The sequence below is a fragment of the Aythya ferina genome (assembly GCF_964211825.1).
Source record: "Aythya ferina genome assembly, chromosome: 1".
In the NCBI taxonomy this organism is placed as follows: domain Eukaryota; kingdom Metazoa; phylum Chordata; class Aves; order Anseriformes; family Anatidae; genus Aythya; species Aythya ferina.
In genome coordinates, this window is record NC_140296.1 from 198,047,198 (window position 1) to 198,070,027 (window position 22,830).

Here is a 22,830-nt window from a genome sequence, read left to right on the forward strand (position 1 = left end):
GAACATAGCTCAAATATCTGCATTTATTTTGTCTCCTGCTCTCAGCTACAGAAAGAGATAAGAAATTCAAATCTAGCTGTATTTGATATTTATGTGATACATTGGAATATTTACCAGAATTGCCATGACTTCTTTATCCTGTCTCCATGCAGGAATATGCATCTCTAACACACAAGAAAAGACGAAGCATGAAACCCCTACAGAAGTGAGTATAATATATTTGTATTAAGCATAAATTAATGAAGGTCCAGGGATACCCCATGCTGAGGGATGTAAAGTTTTGTTCACAGAATAGACTATCAGATTTAATTTATACCAGTCTGTAAGGTGGAATGGTCTGAAAAAGTATTGGGTCTGTATCCAAAGAAAGATTCATATTTCAAAATCAATTCAATATGCCTCAGATGCAGCTCAACAGTACTTATTAGTGTATTGGTAGACATGGAAGGCTTGCACTCAGGGTGAGTGACTAGGTTTTTTGTTTGTTTGTTTATCAGGCTTTCTACACTCAAAGAAAAAAAGGTTACGATCCTGTCCACATTAATTCTTAGGAATAGGTTAGGTGTACTTTTTTTTTTTTTTTTTTTTTTTTTTTTTTTTTTTTTTTTTCCCAGCTTTACTGTGTCAACTAAACAGGGTCAGCTGGACAAAATCAGATTGTTAGGGTATGCTAGGTTATGTCACAAGGCAGAGATGTCTACATCTGGAAAACAACTGCAGATGATCAAGGATTAAACAGATAAACAGCAATTCAGAAAGGACTGATCAAACCTGCAAACACTGACTCCGGCTCATGGCCAGTGAGGCCTGTAGCAGTACACAGCAGTATGGAATAGGACCTTCCTCACACTTAAAATTTCTTGAATTTCCTTACATTTTAGCCTTCAGCATGGCATTAGTGCTTATATTGCTTGCTTACAACCTGCTGCCTCAGGGGGCTGGTCTGGAATAGCCCCAACTTCTCGAGTTTCCACAAAGGTAACAAAGGACTTCTAAGGATGGTTAATGACCAATATGGGTTACTATTGAGGTAAGAGTCCTATTTTCTATAGGGGTGAGAAAATACTATGAGAGAAAGGAAAGTTGCTTTCTTAACTGCAGTGAAAGTTTTTCAGTATGGAAACTGTTTGACTAGAGCTTTGGGATTTAGCTCAGATCATCCTGAAGTTGTCCAAAATGTCAACTTTTGATAAGTTCCAGGACAAAAAAAGTTTCCCCAAAGTCCTGTCCTCTATGGTTTCTGTTTTTTACTATGAAGCTCCTCCAACCTTTCACTCAAGTATTTATGGGGAGCAAAGAAACTGTATGGTTCACTAATACTCTGATCTACTTGAATCCTGATACTGAGCATCCTGAAGAGAATAGTCCTTTTGTTTTAGGCTTTGGAAAAAGACATCATAACTTTGCCTCACATTAAACATGTGTTTGATGGAGAGCTCAGTGAATGTGACCTGTAAGAAAACAGAAGGGTATATTTCAGTCTTCACAAAAGGAACATTTATAACAATTGATAGATGAGGTTGCCAAACATGTTCTTCAGAGATTCACTAGTGTATATATATATATATATATATATATAAACATGCATTAAACCACAAATGTTTCTTCTTTCTTCCAACTCAATGTCAACGAAGGTTAACCCTAGGCATTATACATTTCTGGCAATGTAGCAAAGTAGTTGCAAAAGACAATGAGTTTAGCTGTGCTCTGCAGAGTACTCTAGTAAAGGACACAGTGTGGCTATATTCAGAAACAAGGGTCATCCTTTATGAGTATTTATAATCCCTGCACTAGGCAGACAGAAAAAAAATAATAATAAAAATACCCTGGTCTTTCAGTTAGTGCATTGACTGACCTCCACATCTTTTCCATTTTGATGTGTCTGATGACATCTTTCGCAAACCAATGAATAACATGGCTGCTGTTAGGGCTTATTTTCATGCTCAAAAGACAGTAGCAACTGTACAACTTACTTTTGAAGTAGACATCTCTATCTTTGCTTTACAGAGAGGCACATGGACAGAGATGAATGAATTAGTGATGATTGAGTACTACTGGTTCTTTTTTCAATTCTTCATGTGACAAATGGAAATAACACTTTCTTTTCCCACTTCTTGTCAAGTATTGTTAAACTTCATGTCTTTCATGGTAGAATTCATCTCATTATCTGCTTGCACAATGCTTAATGCTATGCCATTCTACTTTTAGATAAAGCCCTTAGGCACTTCCAGACAGCTACTAAATTTGCGTAATACAAGGGTATGCTGATAACAGACAGAAATTGATTTATTTTACTTGCTGTCTATGCAAGCCAGTTTCCAAGAGGAAGCAGTGTAGCTGTACTAAGCCATTTGAATGATACAGAGTAGATTTCATCAAGCATAGCAACTTGCTAGTTTCTGCTTTGCTTCCAGGCTGCCTTAGTTTTGTTCATGGGCAGAGTGGGTTGCTTATGTGCATGTGCAGCTTTACCTGCACAAGTCCATGAGGCTGTGTCAAATGATACGCTGAAGATAAGTTTGAAGGTTCCATTTCAAGCCTTACTAGTTTGTACTCTTCATAAAGAAACAATAAACACCATTAATAAAAACAACAACCCTTCTGGATTAGTAAACAGAACTTATATACACTAATAGCATTATATTGGCAGCAATACACTCCATACATTCATGAAGGTTACAGGGCACATTTCCATATAAACAGTTAAGACAGTGAACTTCAAATATTTGGAAGAAATGTTTATTTAACAACTGAATACATGCTAAAAGAAATAATTTACAGCAGCAGTTTCATTACATTTTTCCTCTCCAGTTTTCTAGTTCCCATCTGAATTGAAGTGATAGATACAGAATTAGAATTATTTACTATCCAGTAAGGAATGTGCTTAAAGAATAAGCACATAACTTTGGCACTGATATAGCAAATAAACTACCATATTACCTGTGTGGCAAAATCTTGCATTTTAGTATTATGCTGAACACACCAAAATGGAGTACCTCTAGATAACAGTACTTTACATTGTACCTCCTTATCTAGTCAAAAATATTTACATCTCTTTTGGCTAATGTGTAGGTAGCAAAAGCTGAACTATTAAACACATACCATTGATATTCACTAAATAATACATAAAAAGGATCAGTAAATGCGCATTCACATGCATTTAATTTAATTTTATTTTATTTTTTACATAGTGACTTTATTGGGTCATTAAGATTTAACTCTGTTCTGCAAAGATGCACATTTTCTCAGTTTGATGTTATAGTTTAACAAAATCATCATACAGTTTTTAGGAGACATTGAACAAATTCCCATCTTCAGTGATCCATGCAAGTGTAGTGTACATGAGTAAGAATAAGATTCAATGTATTTTTGTTCCTTTCAAATGGATGTCTTAAAACAAAACATTTTTTTTTATGGTTATAAATGAAACTTTTCATTTCTCTCCAGCATAAACACAACTTTTTACGTTTTCTAAAGTCTGTAACTAGAGGTTTAGAGGGTTTTATTGATGATTTACAGAAATGTTGTTTTTACCTTTATTTTTAATCCTTATGGTGTGTTAAAAAAATATGACACAAATAGGGGTATGATTTTTATTGAAGCTCCAGGGCATCGTTATATCCATGAATTTATTAAGGCCTATTTTCTTTGGAAAAAAAAAATAGTTAATTTCACTAGTATTAACTGTTGTTTTAATTTGACCATAATATGAATGTGAAAGACATCAATTTCTGCTGCTGACTTATCATCTATCCTCTTATTTATATGAGCAAATACAAAGACATAAACAAGACTACTCGTGTCAGTGAGGACTGAATTTAAGTCAGTAAGATCTGATCACATCTATTATCCAATTAGACTGACAGGTCATAGTAAAAACACTGCAACTTCTGTAATTTTGTTCCCATTAATTATCTTTTTTTTTTTTTTTTTTTTTTTTTTAATACAGAAAAGCATATCTTAGAACACAGACTTAATGTAAGCTGTTCTTTTCTTAAGGAGTGGTGGAATAGGTTAGTTTTTATAGGATTTATATTTTTTTCAGCAAATGGCAGCAAAAATGAGCAAGGTAAAGCAAAAAAAAAGTTACATGGCAATACCATTAATATGTATAAAAGGAAACTAAGTCATTTAGGGCCTGTCAAAATCAAACTATATTTTTTCAAATGAATTCTCTGAGGTTCATTTTAAAACTGTTTCCTTTTGTAACAAACAGGATTCTAATGACTTGATGCTACATAATAGCCCTACACAAAAGGCTAAAGAGTGTTTTGTGATTACAGTTAAATACTTCAGCAGACAACAAAGCTCACAAATTAATCATAGGCTGAACTGAAAATTAATATTTCTGTACAAGAAAGCACATAGTTGAACCTATGTTTTAATTTATCCCTACTCAGCGTATCATGAAAGTATGGGAATTTAACAGCACACTAAAGTTCACAAGAGTCAAGTTAAACACAAGAGATAGTTAAACTTGCTTCAAAACTAAATTCCCAAGTACTTTGCATGGCCTTACAGACTTGTCCTGCCCTATTCAATGAATTTATGCTAGAAAATAACTTGCATAAAAAAACTTGCAAGTTCATCACCTGCAAAAAATTCAGAGGGGTCTAAAGTGATTGGGCCTTCAGTGATAACCCAGTTGTTGTGAAGGCAAGAAGCCAAGGTTTTGCTCATCAGAAAGATACTTTAATTAGTGAGTAGCAAGGAAATGGGGACATACTGTGAGAGTTGCTGTCACAGAGGTTGTGTTACATTGTATCTGATAAGGCCAATAGTGTTGTGATTGATAAATTAAATAATCTGGAGTGAATAACAGCAAAACAGATCAGTCATCAATACAGACACACTTTTATATAAAAACTCCTTTAGCAAACTAAGGACTTTGTTCTAGTAATCTTCCCCACAATGACATTACTTGAAATTATGCCATTTACTGACTCTACCAAGGTAAAATATAGGAGGCTGGAGAAAGATGACCTCAAAAGAACTGGACACCATAGAACTGGGGACCAAAGGCACATATGTGCTGAGGTGAATAAATCCACTACTTATATCCCTAAACTGACACTTATGTTGCAAGTGCATTGTCTGTTTTACCCTGTTGCTCTCCTGTATATAGAATAACACAGAAGTGCAGGACCAAATTATCTGTTAGTATAAAATAGTCTTAAACTGAACTGCACCAATTTACTACTGCAGCAGACATCACCCAGGGATAAAATAGTCCCTTTGATTTTGAAACAGATTGCTGGCTCTGAGGTTATATATATGTGGCCTAGTGCTGGTACTTTGAATTTGGGTGATCTGGCCCACAGAAAGAAAGGAGCACAGAGAATCACTAGTGTGGACATATTTCTACCACTGAGTTGGGAACAAAACACCTTAAGATGAATGTGAGCTTTGCTCATGGATATATGATAGTCTATGAGCCACATTATTTAAATATTAGCATTCACAAATATTTATGAACCAAGAAAGCAAGAGTGTAATTAGTAGAAGGTATTTTAATGCTATTTAGTTTTTGTTTTTGTTTTTGTTTTTTAATAATAATAAAAAAATATACAACTGAAAATCGACGCTCTCCTCTTAATTGGTTCAGTCTATAGCAAGGTATTACACAAGTTCAATCATTTCAAATACCATACTTAGAGAAAAGAATGCAGAAGACTTCCATGCGATACAGTGACTTTCATGTTAAAATAGCTTAGTTTTAAAATTGCTTTGAAGTTACATGTCATAAAGGTTACTGAGACAGTAGGGAGGAGGTGAACTGCAGTGTGACTAGTTCCCCTGGAAGATTTTCCAAACAAAAAAGTAAAGCAGCTCATAATTGGAAGTTGTCACTTTTTTTAACTCTAAACCAATAATTAGGAAGTACAATATTTCTAAGACAGAAAGTCTAATCTATTTTAGAAAAGAGCTAATGTTTGCTGCATATTTTCCATCGTACATTTAAATTATATTTTTTATAAAATACATCTTTAGATCAAAGCTGAAAGAAGTCATCAGTAGTAGGCCAGTGTACTCCAAATTTTTTTGTTCCTCCAGATGATGTTCAAATTTCCATATGTTGTTCAAATTTCCACAATCTCATTCAGTATTGTTTTTCCTCTTCTAGTACTTATAAACAGGAGAACTGGTAGACAAAACAAGAACAAATCCTTGTGTCCAATCATGTGTTTAGACGTTCATCAGCTTAATGAGTTCATGCAGTTTTATAATAAGTCTAGGAGTGGTAGTGCTGATGATGAAAGGTGGGTTTTGTTTTTCTTTTCTTTAAGATGACAGCATGAAATACAGCATTTTGTCTATATCTCAGGCAAAAGGGAAAGCAAAACCTGCCTGCTGAATACTTGGAGAACTCTTTGAGCATTAAGCTAGGTCCAGGTGAGTTTTCATCCTTGATACTCCAGTCTTTCTGGTCTTAGAATCAGAGCAGAGACAAAGGACTTACTAGGAAAGTTAGAAATGGATTTTATTTAAACCTAGTGGAAACAGTTTGAACTTTCCACTCTTGTAAACATCCACATAATGCCATGAAAAAGTTCATGTATATTGCATTTTGTTTTCCAGTTATCTTTCTATACAAGTTTCTACTTGGATGAGGTTCCTAGAGGTAACGCAGCTCAGACACTCCGTGGTGCCCTCTCAAATTCATGGGTCCTCCTGTTCCTACCTTTTTTATTCTCTTGTAGATGCTTCCACTTATTTGTATTCACCTGCGCATTGGCAGGCCTTTGACGGCGTTGTTTGCGGTCTCTTTTCCAAACCTGCTCACAGAACTCATCCATTGTGTTGAGATTGGGGTGATTGATTAACTGCATGAAGTCTCTATACCAGATCTTTTGACTGGGTGTCATGCTGTTGGTAGCATCCTTGGTTTTGGAGGCATCACCATCATCTTCTTTATGGAGCAGCTCTTCCAGGTGGTCAGTATCAATTACTTCCAGGGTCACTTTGAGCAAAGATTGCATGAAGCCATGCTCCACAGCATGACAAAAATAAATACCAGAGTCTCTCCGTTGAAGACTTCGTAGCAATAGACCTTGCTCTGTTCGGATCATTCGATCATCCACTTTTATCTGTATTAGAGAAAAGGGGTAATTTCAATAGTTTGCTTTCATATATGTGCAAAATTATCCTCTTAACATACAAGTTCCTTAGCACAGTTCATTTCAGCTAGTAAAATTTGGCCAAAAAGCCCAAAACCACATAAATGGAATACCCCTTGCCAGTCATCTGCAGTTATGGCAGAGTCAAATACTCTGGGCAAACTATTCTTGTGGTACAAAAAGAGTTTGGAGGATGAAGAATTTACTCTTTAGTCTTTATTGATACTTGAATAATATTGGTAGCAGCTCAATCAGATGGAATTGTCAGTAAAATTAGAGAAAATGCCAACAGTTAATCAGCAGAGCCAGCATGGATTCATTTGCCTTAATTAAAGATGACACATTTACTATTACCTTTAAGTTATGCCCAAATATATATGTGGGAAAGGTTCGATTGTTCCCTACTACAGAAGGTCTTATTTGTAGGAGGGGGTTCAGGGTAAGTGGAGAATTTACAAAAGAACAATAAGGATTCACTCTGAAATTTTTAATATTCAACAAGTAGTTGTCCAAAATATCATATATTTATGAATGAACTGATATCTACAAATATAATTTCCTTTTTTGAATCCATGTGGAGCTGTGGACAGAATGGGCACATTTTCATCTGTTGCTCTCTTCACCAAAAATAAATTCTAAATATTTTACTATTTATGCAAATAAAGCAAAAGTATATAAATCAGTTTACATAACTAAATGCATGCTTTAAAAAACGTGCTTCAGTATAGTTCATCTATATTTCCAAATACTTAAATGCAACAGACAAGTTTTAGTTTCCTAGCTTGATCTCTCTACATACCAGAGTAGATTATTCTCTTATGACATATGTGACCTAGCTGGATAGTAAGATGGTTTGAGAACCCGGATAATAGGTTCTCAAAAACCCGAGTAATAATGTAAGAATGTTGGTAACAAGAGAAAGAGGAAAATAATCTGTCAGTTTAGTGCAATGCAATCAGAGAAAGTGAGTGGTTTTGCCTCTATGAATACTGGTTTTTAATGAAAATGATATGCAAATTTTCATACTCTTGGGTCTACTACAGTTCCTCACTCTATCTGTATTATCTGCAGTTCAGTCTTGGAGCATGCAGCACACAGGAAACACTCCTGTTGGACTACCTTTTACATAGCATAATTAGATTAATATAGTCAGCTTTCTCTCTCTCTCTCTCTCTTTTTTTTTTTTTTTTTTTTTTTTCCTGTAGCAACAGCTTTCAGGTCTTCGTAATTTTTAAGTTCAATATAATCTGTGTACGATGCTTTAGGTGGTACTTAGCATACTAGCTTTTTGTTGACCATCTGTGAAAGGGAATTTTAGTATATCTAAGATATCTGAATGAAAATCAAAACAAAACAAAACAAAGAATCAAACAAACAAACAAAAAATGCTTTACAAGGAGTAAACCAGGGACAGAGTATGAAAGTTTTCTGATGTGGATCAGTAAAATCTCTTGGAGTTTATGGGATTTTATGTGATAAGGGTATGAATATGATGAGGAGCAAGAAAAATAATAAGATTCCAGGAGAACAACTGCAAACTGAAGTAAAGATGGACATTATTCTGGGAAGGACAGAGGCTCAAATATATCTTCATAGAAAAGATTAGTTGTGTCTCTTAATTTTTTTCTACTGTACCTCTTCTTTGTGGTCATCATTTTGCTTCTGGAATTGCCAGTAGACTATGGCACGCTGAGATTTTGGACTGCACTCAAGAAAAGTGCTGCTATTCTCTACGCCATAGATAATCTTTTCCTCCACAGTCTGACCACTTAGATTATCTGTAAAGCAAAGGGAAAAGGGAAAAAGGAAAAATAGGAAAAAGGAAGGGAAAGGGGAAGGGGAAGGGAAGGAGAAGGGAAAGGGGAAGGGGAAAGGGAAGAGGGAAACATAAATTTAAATGATCAGGAAAGAAAAAAATATCTTAATTAGCAAATGAATTTGTTTATTTACAAATTGGGATCCTTTAAGGTGTTTCAACATAATAAGACTCTTAAAGATAAATTTCTCCATACCAACATGTCTTTGGAAAATCTCCATTGCCTCTATTTTTGTAAGCAACCCTTGTAGTTTTTTTTTTTTTTTTATTTTTCTATTTTAAATCCTAATAGCTGTTAATATATCAATATGTGAAGTTAATGAATTTCATTGTGAAATTTTGTTCAAACCTCATTTTTATTCATCAAGGAAAACATCTAGGACATGACAAGAATTTTTATGGCCAACTGTATGCAGCGAGAAAACTCAGGGTGTAGTTGCAGAATGCCTGTAATGATGCCTCCTGGACTCTATGATCATAATACTTTAGAGCAAAGTAGTAAAACATGAGGCTATTTAAAAGTAGTATAATGTATTTAGATTATATAGCACTATGGTTTGCTGAAGCTGTTAATGACCAGGAATAATGTTTTCAGGGAAACAATCTTCAATTAATCATTTCCTTTCATACAGATATAATTTATGGAAATGTAATGAGGTTAATAAACCAGACATTATGGGAGGGGACAAAGAAAGTTAAACAAATAACTTCCTTTTGTAACAGCAATGTTTCAAGATATTCATCAACTTGCTGGAAATATCACATAGCTATAGGACTTATATGGCATTTGATTCTTCTCCAATACCGCAGAGGCTATAAGGCATCATATTACAACTCTCCACCTTAGCTCTTTAAAATGCTGTTATGGTCTTAAGTGGCAAGAATACAATAATCCTACAGAGTAGATGGAGAGGAAGGAGTTGGTAAACTATTTAACACTGTTTTGATCTCATGGGGTTTCCTGTCTCCTTACCATTATTTGTCATTCTTTCCGTTTTCCATTTTTGATCTACAGTACTGGAATTTTTTTAGGAACTTCTTTTGAAACAGTTTAACAGGAAAATGATGTCTAATGAAAATATTCTCAAATAAATCATTTGTCACAATGTGTTTGCTTTCACTTAGCCTTTATCATATTGGCCAAGTTTAGCAAACACAAGTTGTTTGCTAGACTACTGAGCCAAAGTTAAAATTGAGCTCCTGGTTTATGTTGACACAGAAATCATGTCTTTCCATAATGACTTGCAGCACGATGGAGGATAGGAGGAAGGATGGGGGACAGAATAGGAACTTGTGCTTGCCCAGTTCTCAGTAAGGAAACATCAAATGGCCTATAAATGTTAAACAAATAGGGATGGATTAGTTTGCTTTCCTCTGCTGGATTATAAGTTTTTCCAGCAAGTAAGCAGGGTATCATATAAATGAGAAACTGAAGCAATTTTTATGACATCTCTCAGAAACCACATCCCAATGAAGAATGTCAGTGCAGCTTTAGGCCAGGAAGATGGAGAGAAATGGTGGAATGACTTAGAAAGCAAACCAACAACAAAATTGTAATACAGATGGAACAGAATGTAGCCAAGTGTACAGAGGAAAGGCCTGATGGAGCTTGGGCAAATTTTTGTCAATAAAATTGAAGAACTGGAAATATATGAAGACATTAACTGAATATGACTGGAAGTGAAAAGATAATGATTGCAAATGGAAATGGTTGGATGATTATTCATTGCTACTCTATAGATTCAACAGCATGATCTAGGTGTCCTTTCTCTACTGTTTCAAGTTAGATGCTCTGATTTAGGAACAGAATTCACATGGCTAAACAGTTGCCATGCAGTTGACAAGAGGTAGTTTCGTATCTGCACTGGGATGCACAACAGACAGCACATGCATGGCTGCAGCATATAAAACAGCCAGTAGGAAATGTCCCCTTCTTCACCTAGGATCATTTCTTTGGCAAGGATCCTACTGTGCATGAGCAGTAGCATAGTTTTAAGTATATAAAGGAGTTTCTTCAGAAAAAAGTAGACATCTAGGATATCCTTAATATTTGAGAAACTAACCACTGTTTTAATGGAAGTTAGCTTGAAGGTGAATGCTGACACCGTTTGAAACTTCTGGGTGGCTTGTTGGATCTTGCCCATGGCATTCAGGTCTGAGATCACATGGTAGGTAGCAGAAGCCCCCTTTCAAGTTGCTCACAGCTCCAAAAAAATTAGCAACAGCCATGCAATGAGAGGGGAAGGAATTAAGAAATCCTTAAAATTCAATTTCTATGATTTAAGGGAGCAGAAAACAGGTCCCAAAGTGTCTATAGATTTCACGTAATACTGAGTATGTAGAGTGCAAGAAAGTAAAGCAAAGTGATGGCATAATCACAGGACCAGAGAACACTTCTGGGACTGAGGGAGAAGATGAAGAGAGTAGGAAGAAGAATGAACGACTAGGAAGTTCAGAAGAACAGCTGGAGTAATTAGAAAACTATAGAAGTCATGAAGGTGGTTATGAATTTGAACCCCAAATCCTGTCTGAGATCTGCAACTCCCAAAATGAATCCAACAGCAATATCAGTTTACTACCCCGATAAATACATAATTTCCGACATAACCAAAGAAGTATGAAAAGTTAGGTACTTATCCCAAGATTGGTTTGCAGATGAATGCATCTGATTTTACAGACAAACAAGGAGAAGTTCTATGAGCTCTCCCTGGGATGACTTACCTAAGAAAAGGTTCCACCTCACTTACAAATTATTCAAAACAAGCAAGCATATAAACAAACAAAAAAACAAAACCACCTTGATAAATTTCTTGATAGCACTAATATGGAATAATTAAAATTTGTTCTTTGGCTGACACAAAGTTATTTATGTTTTTAAATTCAAACACTTATATCTGGCCAAACACATGTACAACTGAGGATCCTCATCTTTCTCTGTTGCTGCGTACTGTGCAGCATTTGCACAAAAGAACTGAGAGAGCTAACTAAACCTTATTAAGCACTATTGCTTCTGACTGATATCTACGTAAATTTCCACAATGTCTTTAAAAGTGACTTGTATACTAAGAGACCATTTTTTGTTTGTTTGTTTGTTTGTTTTGTTCCTGTAGAAGAATGTGTAGAAATGTAGTAAATGATTGCTGGAGCTCATTCTTGGCTATAAAAATTCCCAATTCTACTTGTGTTGTCCATGAAACTACTGGTCAGAGCCAAAGAAAAAAAATAACATAAATTGGCAAAGTTCATGGACCATGTAGCTGTCTGTATACTGCATGATGCACTTTTCCATATGTAATAATCTAAGAAAATTTTACAGATTCACAACTAACTTTGTAAGTTAGTTTCTTCCAGTCAGTCCATCTTCATTTCACCACTAGATGGTGAAATCATTTTCAAGTGGTATCTTGCCTCATATTTCACTGCTTTACCTATTTTGACAAAGCTGTATTAAAAATCCTTGTGGTCAAGAGTAGTATATAATAGCTTTTTCCTGACCTTGAGTTCTCATGATTTTTGTCATAAAAAAAACTGCACAAGATTAATCTCTTTTCTTTGTACAGAAGATATATTTTCAGACAAGTATGTTTTCCAGGGGAAGGTTAAAAAAAAAAAAAAAAAAAGTGTTTTTAATTACTTTCCTGGTCTATGAAGATAGGGAATAGACCTGAAGTTGTATAAATTACAGCTAGCAATGGGAAGAGAATGTTAAAAATAAAATGGGCCCGTGGTAGTTAGCTCACCATGAGTAGTTTAAAGATGGAGAAACTAAAAAAGGTGAAGGTAATGTCTACGACATGCTGCTTTCAGGAATAAAATCCACATGTAGTGCCTGATGTAATTTCATACTGGGGAACCAAAATGTCATCTCAGCCCCAATAGCCAGTTGTCTCATCTGCTATCTGATGTCTATTACTAGATATAATTTAAGTGGAAAATTGTGAACTTTCTACTAGTCCAAATTGTCAAATTCAAATTAATCTAATTGTGCGTTCATGAGTTATAAAAATGTGACAATTGTATATTGATCATAGTTCGTTCATGAATTTTCCCAAGCCTTTTATTCTGAGTAGCTTGGCCTGAGTCTGAAACTAATGAAGCAAAAAGAAAAGCTGCAGTAATCCTAACTATGATTAAATAGCTAATAATTAAAAAGGAAGATAGAGAAAATTGTTACTGGTAGATAGTAGTAGTGAATTGCAGCTGACACAAGAGTACATGTATGGATTATTAGTCATTGTTGCTATTATAAGAACTGGATGGACATAAGGGTTTTGAGGTATCTCCATGTTCAGCCACCTCTACTTTATTTATCCCAGAAATCTGTGCAATAGTTTAACTGTTATTACAGATATAACACAAACACAATTTTTTTATTATTATTTTATTTATTTTTTTTTCCAGCAGAGGGAAGTGTTGCCTAAGTGTTCTCTTCATGTAGGGCAAAAAGTACATTTTTCGTTTTCTGAGTGAAGATCTTTTGAAGAGTTTGGCAACAAATTAGTAACTGTGAGGTTCGTGAGCCAAGCAATTCAATAATGGAAGATCTGGTCAATACAGTATGTGAAAATAAAACAACAAAAGTAAAAGATGTCAAAGAAAACCGAAAACATACTGAAAGCACACAGTACAGGCCTACTACATGGAACAACTGTTAGGGTGTCACCTACAACAAAGGCCATTCCATATTTAGCAAAGGTGGCTAATTATGTGCTTGTTTATCATCACATTCAAACTATATGAACTAACATGTATGTACTTCTTTCTGTTTTGAAGGTGGTATTATACTCTTCTGACATAATGAACCTAGTGTGATAATATGATATAAGGTAAGTGAATCAGAAAAAAAAAAGAATAATAATAATTAAAACTGTTAACTGAGGAATAAAAAAATAATTATCTTTAGTGTCTGATCCAGGCTGCTGTAATAAAATGCATAAAATAGGATGCTGTAATAAAATGATACATTAGGTTCGTCTGTACAAAATGTTCAAGACAATTTCTCCAACAAACCATTCACGTGCTTCCTATTCTACTCATGCAGTGCAGAGTCTGTAAGTTCATACAAATTTGTTGTAATTTAGCCATTCCCATAACTCACCATGATGTTGCAGATCTGAGCAGTGGGTAAGAGGGTCTCCATTTCGGATGTCTTGTCGTCTAGTACGTCTGTAAGTATTATATTTGAAAATTATTAGCGACCTCAATGGTCAGCATTCACTTTTGTCAACAAATGGAGCATATACATAAAATTACATAAGTCACAAGTGCATCTAATCAACATGATGAAGGAAATCAGCTTATTATTATATTCTATGCATTATCATAGTTCATCAGCCTCTACACTTACCGACAAAGTCTTCAGGATCATGCCTCTTGTACTGAGTCTATGAAGTACATTTTAACTTTTTAGGTAATATTAATCAGAGACAAATTCATGACTTGATTCATAGATACCGGGACTGTTATAAGGTATCAAAGCATAAACAGTAAAGTTGAGCATATACCAAAAACATGAAGAAAACATAGCTTTTCTGCAAACACAGAATACTGTAAGTAACATGGCACCTTTTAGTTAAAATGACATATTAGAATTAATGGCTTTTAAAGAGTGTCAAAGTGTTGTATTTTCTACAAAATCTAAGTTAAATTAAGTAGATGATCCCAGCCACTGCAGACTAATGTATGTGTAAAACATTTAATGTATGTATTGCACATGGCTTTGTCTTTAGAGTAACTGAATAAAACACTTACACAGGAAGATTTGGAAATGATTCTTAAGTCTTTCGTTCTTTGATCTCCACTAGCGATTTTGGAAAACAAACTGATCTAAAATCACTGTGCTAAAAATACTCTATGTCACAGAATAAAGCTTTTAAATATATTTTTTGTTTTTGCATTTGTTCTCTGTCTGCTCCTATTTTTATTTAAATAGCTGTGACAGAAAATTCAACTGAGCCACAGAAAAGGGTTTCATATTAAAAAAGCAAGAAGAACAAGGCAAACAAAGATGTGTTTCAAGTGTGAGGATTTTACTTTAGGAACCAGAGAAAGCCTGAGGGCTTGCAAAATTAGAGGAGAACAAAGAGGATTAAGCTGCTGAACAATGCTGTGATTTCAGATTATAGCATCCAGCAACGGATATGCAAAAGTCAAGTAGCCTTGTAAAAAGCACTGTTGGTCACTCCCTTGTGGCAACAGCCCACATTTTTAAAAAGTCATTGTTGTGCAGTACAGAGAACTCTTCAGTTCACTAACCCTATTTGCAGTCTCTAAGAGCCCAGCATCAGCACATACTAATTGTTTTCACAGAGGCACCATCAACCGAGCAGCTGACTCCTCTTGGCTGAAAGACTTTACATGTTTTATTGTTGTTGTTGTTTTGTTTGTTTGTTTGTTTGCTTTCAGCTAAAAACTACTGAAACGTTAAAACAGAAATTATGTATATGAAGTATGGCAACAAATTTTTAAAAATGGAGATAATGGAAATAAAAACCACAAAAAATGTTCCTAGTGAATCAGGAGATCTAAGCATGCTTTAATAAGAATGATTTTTTTGTTGATTGATATAAGATTCAAAAATATACTGACCCTAATTTCAGATACCTTCTTTATAGTGCTGTTTACCAATAAATAAAAATATCCCCAAGACATAAGGAACCATACAATTACATTATTCCATCCTAAATTTTGAAAGGCAGTATATTTATAGGGTACTATTTGTAGGAAAAAGCCTGTGGAAAGATTCATATTACTGTCAATGGAATTTGGATGTGATGTTTAGTTAGAATCTCAGGAAAATGTCGCACATAGCATTGTATCAACATGATGATTTATGAAATATGAACCAGAATACATCTACATGGGGCAGAGTTAAGGGGTCACAATACAGGAGCTCTGAACTGTCATTTAAACTTCTTAAATATACAAAGAAAGAGGAGTAAATTAAAATCATGGCTTGTAAAAGTTTCTTTTTAAAAAAAAAAGGAAAAAGAAGAAGAAAAAAAAGCTCTATTAGAAAAGCATCTGTGCAAATGCCTCAGGACTCTCCCAGTATTTCTGGAGCCTAAAATTGCAGACATTAATTATTTGGAAAATGTTTTTTTTTTACATTTAAGTTGTTTTCCATGATGCTGATTTTGTCACAGATGCATTCAAAGCTGGCTTGGGGCAGTGGGTACAGCAGGTACCAGGTAAATAGCTGATCCTCCCCTTCAGTAAACTTTTTATTCTACTGTTGCTGCTGCTCCCAGGGGAGAAAGGGGGAGGGTTTCATGGAACAGCTGCTTCTCCTGTCAGGACCTCAGTCTCCCAGAACTTACTTTTTAAGTGAGCTTAAGAAACACAAGTTTTGCAACCCAAGGCTTTTCTATAGCTATGCAGACAAGTGTAGCTCATTAACCTCACCCCTTAATCCCAGTAAAAAGAGCTGTCTTTCCCTTTACCCTTGATGGCAAAGGCGAGCTCAGTTTGCCATTTAAGAGAATAAATTGAAGAGACGGATAAGGAAAAAATTAAAAGCCCTATTTTTTCTCTATATGTAAGCAGATGAATTATATGATTAGGTGAGTCTTGAGTGGGCAGGGAGTAAAAATAAATATTTTATGCAGAGAAAGCATGAATGCAGAGAAAGCATGAGTTTCAGGGACAGAAAATAGTTGAGAGGTAGCAGAGAAGGATTATCCAGTGGTTAGACCTTACTAAAATCTCCTTCGATTCAGAAGCAGTACTCAACCACACTGATTTCTAACCCTTAAAACTTTCAGATCAATTCAGTCTTTCAGACTCCCTTTGAAAACCTCACTGGTCCCTCTCCCTGCTTTCCTACTCCTCTTCCTCTTAATGCTGTGTTCCCAACACAGATTTGAAATTATCCCATGCAGTGGAAAAAACGTGACCAGCTCTTCATTTGGGATGGGTTCTGTTTCTCCTTTTTAATTATTTTCTAAAGAATTTCAGGGGGAAAAAAAAAGTCTCAGATTAATTCCGCTTCCTGGTGCAAAAATAGAACCTGATATTCATTCCATAAGCAGCTTTTTCTTTTATCATCAGTAGTTGTTTAGGATGCATTGTAATGCAAACCTTGGAACTTTAATCCTCCATCTGAAAAGTCTGTGACACAAGTGTTACTTCCCACCCCATACTACATTTCATCTCCTAAAACAACCAATTCAAAACTGGAATTTTGAATCTTGAAACTCCCAACTAAGTATATGTTAACATTAATTTCAATATATATATAAAGGGTCCTTACATGTATAAATCCTTGTACTCCTTGTTTCTTAATGTTAACATGTTTTCATCTTTGGATTATCCAATTTATCATGGGAATCTCAACACTACGCCAGTGTATTCTTATTTGCAAGTGGTTATCAATTCAGTTATTCCTAATTTCTACTTCAGTAACTAACAGCAGTTCAGTAACTATATGCTTTAAGAGAAAGAGTTCTAGAAACAAAGGAAGGCAAAGAAAATATGATTTTAAATCTTCAGAATAGGCAGCTAGGACTTGTAAATTCTTATAAAAATGCTGTTTTTTACTTACAGAGTCTGTTTTCCCTTAACCTTTACATTGCAAAGCCTTCAACATCAGTGCAGAGTGAAAATAAAATAACAGTTGTTTCGATCTGGGAGCATTTAGACATACATCAACATATAAATTATACTTTAGAACAGTAATAATGTTATATATCACTAAATAATAACTTTCCATTACTGTTCAAAACAAATTAGACAAATTTTCTTTGAATTACAACGTATGAAAATGTAGGATTATTTAGTTGTTTGAGTAGTGGTTTTTTTATTGTTATTATTTTATATCAACACCCCTCCTAATGTTACAGAAAATCAATTTCTTTCCTGTTTATTACTGAATAGAAAGTTACAAATACATTTCAGAAACAATATTCTCTGAATATTTTGACTTTTTTTTACAACAGTTTTTAAGCCAACCAAAGAAGTAGCAGTGTTCACTTTAAATCAGCCAAGACTTCATATTGCTCGTAGCTCCCACAATTATGTTTTCTTTGGAATAGAAAAGACTCCATTTAACTATGCCATGAAAAATCTCCAAAGCCCTCTGGTCATATTGAGATCATCAGTTAAAACAAATAGCAAACCATGCAGATATCTGAAACTGTCCCTACCTCTTAGCAGTGGGGAAGTAACGTGAGCAGGATGAACCATCCCAGGCACAGTAAGGGTCTCTCGCGAGGCAACACTCAGCACATGCTTTTCCATACACATCACAGCGGTGTAAAGGAAGCTGTGAAACTCCAGTGGCAGAGCCAATGTAGAGCTGTTGCTGTAACAAAAATATAAATAAATAAACAAACAAATAAATAAATAAAATTGCAAATTACCAGGTTTTTTGCTAGGAAAGCCTAAAATATTTACAGTAAAACAACAAATGCAAAAGGGGATGGAGGTCCTGTTATACACTAAAGGAATGAGAATTGTCCTCTGGTTAAAAAATCAAATAGGAATGACTGATTTTTTAAAGGAAACTCTCAGTGGCTTCTCTAAGAAGAAAAAATAATATTGTATTTTTTTCTTTTCTTTCCTTGTATTCAGATCCCCTTACTGGATAGTGCTACAATCAGTGACAGAAAACAATGAAGAATATTATTGTGGTTTTCATTTTTAAAAATAAATAAATAAACAAATAGGCAGCTTTCACTTCCATTTCCTATGTAAGACTTAGATTTGTGTATGTGCAGGGGGACTTCTAAAGTAAATTATTTTAGACAGATGCTGATACATTTCAGCTTGGAAGTTCTGCCACGCATGCATTTCTTTGCATGTCTAGTAATTCTGATTCTTCATACTCTTTTCTGCAGGTCACACATTTTCATTAAAACATATATTTAATGAGGGAAGATGGCATACTTATATTTGGATAAAAAACAATGTTGAATGAAAGATGGAGTTCAAAGGTAGAGAGGAGCTGCAAAAGAAAAAAGTGATGCAAACAAAATGAGGTACCATTTGTAGCGTGTCACAACAGAAAATCTTGTCTCTCTCAGTTTGCTCTTTGATATCAAATCCAGGTGGTCCATTTGGGAGGCTGGTCCCAAGAGAGGCATGAGGAAACAACTACTAAACCCATATGAAAGTCCAGACATATTTCAGCTTAACACTAATTCACAAAGCAAACAAGTATGAGTGTAGTAAGCAAATACACTTAATTCTGAGATACATAGAATAAAACAAAATAAATGGATATATAAAAATAGCATGGTGTAATCCTTCTGTTTTTAAAACACTGACACTTTTCTATCAAAAGCTGTCCAGCACCCATGATGGAGCAATTAACACTTCTCTTTTGAGTCACTCCAACAAATCCCACCAAGAAAATGCATATTTGTATTCATTTTTTCTGTCTTAGAAAATATATCTGGTATGAAAAAATAGGTTTTCAAGAAATATCAAAATTCTTTATCTCCTGCATTGGGATGTCCCAGAGGTACCAATTCCAGGAAATTCAGGGATGGAAGGTGGCTGAGATTACCTATTTATTGTAAATGATGAGCACTGGAGACCAGGAGACAGAAAACTGAAAGCGTTCAAAGAAGGTGTTAAATTATTTGAGACAGCAGTTTGGCAGTTTTTACAGACATATGAACTGTAACAGAAACATCCCTTGCCTTCATGTAAACATCAGTAGTTTTTCAAGGAAAATATGTCAAGGAGAAATATCCAAAAGAAAATTCACCAATAAATTGAAAACTAAGCCCTATTTAAGCAGCTGCTTCCATCCATTATAGTACCGTAGCTGGGCTGTAAAGCCACGCCCTTCTGGGCAACAATCTCTGACCACTCATATCTCTCCACAAAGCCTTCATTGTACGTAGCAGTCCCCAGCTAGTGTATCCTTGAGCAGCAGATGACAGGCAACAGACATGAAGGGATGATTTTCTTTAACTTAAGTCACTTAATGAAGTTCCCAGCTTAGGGGTACATTCTGCAGTAAAAAGAGCAGCAATTCAAATCATAGGTGACCTAATCATTTCTCGGGGGATGCCTTTTCTCTTTACTGATTATAGAGGCAGCATAGGTCAAATTAGAGCTTCACTTAAGTATCTTAAATGTCCAGATGGTATTGATCTGGGTCCTATGTAATTGAGGCATTAATATATATGTGTGTGTATATATGTGTGTGTGTAGCAATGTGTGTAGCCAATATAAAAATGAACCCAGAGAATGCATATGGGAAAATAAAGAAGTATGGTGTAATGGTTTCTTACATACCCATGTAACCAATTTCATTTTGTAAAATAGCCCTCTCTAATTTCTAATAAATGTCTTTAGAATTAGAGAATTACCAGAAACACAGAAGAAAAAAAGAAAAAAAAAGAAAAAAAAAAAAAAGAGGCCAGAATAGGGTTACTTAAAATCTCTACTCCTTGTAAGTAAGTTCATAAAGTTCAGTCACTGAACTATAGCATGTGTTTTAGGTGCCACACAGCCTGAAGGCTGCTGATCTGTTTGCTGCTCTTCTCATTATATTTTTAGACTCCAGCTGGTGATCATTATTCTGGACACTAATAATATATAAATCCAGGCAGTAAGAAATTCAGAAAGTAGGAATAGAATGTTTTGCATCAATGGTCTGACTTTCTTTTGCCATACACAGACAAACTACTTCTTGGGCAAAAAGTGTCTCCCAAGTGCTTTTTAATTTAATGAATCATCTGATTAACAGATCAAACTAGAGAGAAATAATAATAATAATAATAATAATAATAATAATAATAATAATAATAATAAATCTTCTAAAAATCCTTGCAGAAGTATCATTACTCCAGAGAAGCTGGGAAGACTAGACTAACATTTTAAGCAATCCAATGATTTCTCTGCTGTATTGTGCTTCCCAAAATCTTTCCCTAGCATTTGGAGGAAGACATAGGTGAGAATTTTGCAATTAAAAAAGAAAAAATAATAATAATAATTTAAAAAATAGAAGAACTTAGGAAGAATTTTAAAAATGAGGTACCATGTACCATGCTTTTATAGTTAAGATAAAAGAATTGTAGTGATGAAAATAAAATAAAGTGATGTCCTTAAATGTATTCAACAGGACCTGCTGTTTTTACTGTTTGCATTTCATGCTTCTGCTTTCTACAATGCATGAAGTTATAGTGCTGTTTATATGAAAAACACTGTGATTATCAGAACACGAGTAAGTGTTTGAACTGTAAAACTACAGTATTTTGAAAACCTAAATATAAAATGGAAACATGTTGCCAAATACTTATTTGATACAGAGACACATTGCCAAAAGCTTGTCATACTGTATCATAATTCTGTCATTTTATCCTGAGGCTGGTTGATTTTTCATGAGCTTAACTGTGCCTGATTAACTTGTGTTTTATGTTCTTTTTTAGCTTTAGACAATTTTAGTAGTGTACATTTGTTTTCAAAAGACCCAGAGAAAATCATAATCTCTCCTGAATAACTAAAGACACTTTGAAGAAGAGATTGTACTAAAATATATGTCTCATTATCAAATATGATTGGCTGCTTTAAGGGAATGTACTTATAAAAATAATCCAAAGCAGAACATTTTGGTATGAAGTGAACACATATACAACTTGACAGGTTTGTTTTTAAATATCTCAGTATGCAATCGCACTTTTTTTTTGTGTGTGTGTGTCCTGCCATTTTTGTTGTTTTAGGTGATAAACTATGTCAGAAAAGTGGCCCCAAACAAAATGTTTTCTGTCAAATACACGAATGCTTTCAGACAACTTTCCTACATACAGTGAATTCAACTTCTGTTTAATAGTGAATAGAGAATTAAATTAACTAAATCTTATTTAGAATACATACGTCTTTCAGTGCACATAAACCTGCAAGTAATACCAAATCTCCTTTTTACTGAGAATGACATTCATGGAAAAATTAATGAGTGTGAACAAGTAACTGGTATTTGCACAACATTTAATTTACATACTTATTTATTTTGAACTGAAGCAATGCATATCTAGTTTAAGTAGACTAAGTAGCCCCAGTAGACTCCCACAGTCTGCAATGATCAGTATCTTAAGGGCTTTCTGATGCAGAAACAACATTGTTATCCTTACTGCTCCTTGGTACATTCTCCCATCAGTGGTTCTAATTCCTTTTTGCATCCACCATAGGATTTGTAAAACTGTGTGCCATGGTCATTTCCAGAGAGTGTGTTGTGTCAAAAGGTATCTTCTTTTGCATATTTTACATAGCTGTCTGATTAGCCTCTGAGGGAAAGGAACACCATGCAATTCATGATTTTACCATGCTGTATTGTCCTTAGCATCACGTCCCTGCCTGTTTGTAAACTACACCATTTTAGAGACTGAAAAGTCTTTATTTATTTTGTGTCTCTTCACAGAGACCATTCTGCACTTTGTTCATCCTAGGGCTTCTTCGTATTCCACTACCTCTTTTCTGCTGGGATCAGAAGTGGTTCTGGTAATAATCTCTTCTGGTGATACTTTCTTCCAACATTACTTCCATGCCTAACTAGAGCCAGGGATCTCTGTCATGTGAATTGAATTTCCATTTATAACATTGGCTTTGGTAGAATTTGCTACCAACGCTACAGAGTAGTACTGGTTCCATTAAAGCAAGGGAACAAGTTTGGTCACTCCTTTAGAACAGTTTCTCTGTCATGAGATTTAATATGTGGAATTTTTTCTTGAGATCCTCCAGCTGGTTAGTTTGTGTTTAGTTTCCACCTTACCAGTAAGTACCACAAACTAGGATTTTCCTTTCACCTTTGCATGTCACATTTTCCTGAGAAACTACTGATGTTTATGTAAAGGCATGGGGTGCTGCTGCTGTAATTAATATATCCCTACTGACTGCCAAGTTACTGTCTCTAAAAGACAGAGGCCAATAAATATTTAAAAGTGATTT

The 22,830-nt window shown here is 34.7% G+C and overlaps 1 protein-coding gene across 3 annotated transcripts in view; it reads right to left on the reverse strand.

Moving 5' to 3' along the window:
• Positions 1–2,723: 2,723 nt before the first annotated feature.
• The window catches only part of SEMA3A (semaphorin 3A), a 174,380-nt gene continuing 154,273 nt past the window's right edge, over positions 2,724–22,830 (reverse strand). For all 3 annotated transcript variants that reach the window (XM_084514583.1, XM_084514584.1, XM_084514585.1), the window contains 4 exons: positions 18,078–18,235; positions 14,033–14,100; positions 8,754–8,896; positions 2,724–7,088 (listed from right to left, as the gene is read on the reverse strand). In XM_084514583.1, the coding sequence (XP_084370709.1) occupies positions 6,633–7,088; positions 8,754–8,896; positions 14,033–14,100; positions 18,078–18,235 (825 nt within the window). In that variant the 3' untranslated portion in view covers positions 2,724–6,632. The remainder of the gene's footprint in view (positions 7,089–8,753; positions 8,897–14,032; positions 14,101–18,077; positions 18,236–22,830) is intronic.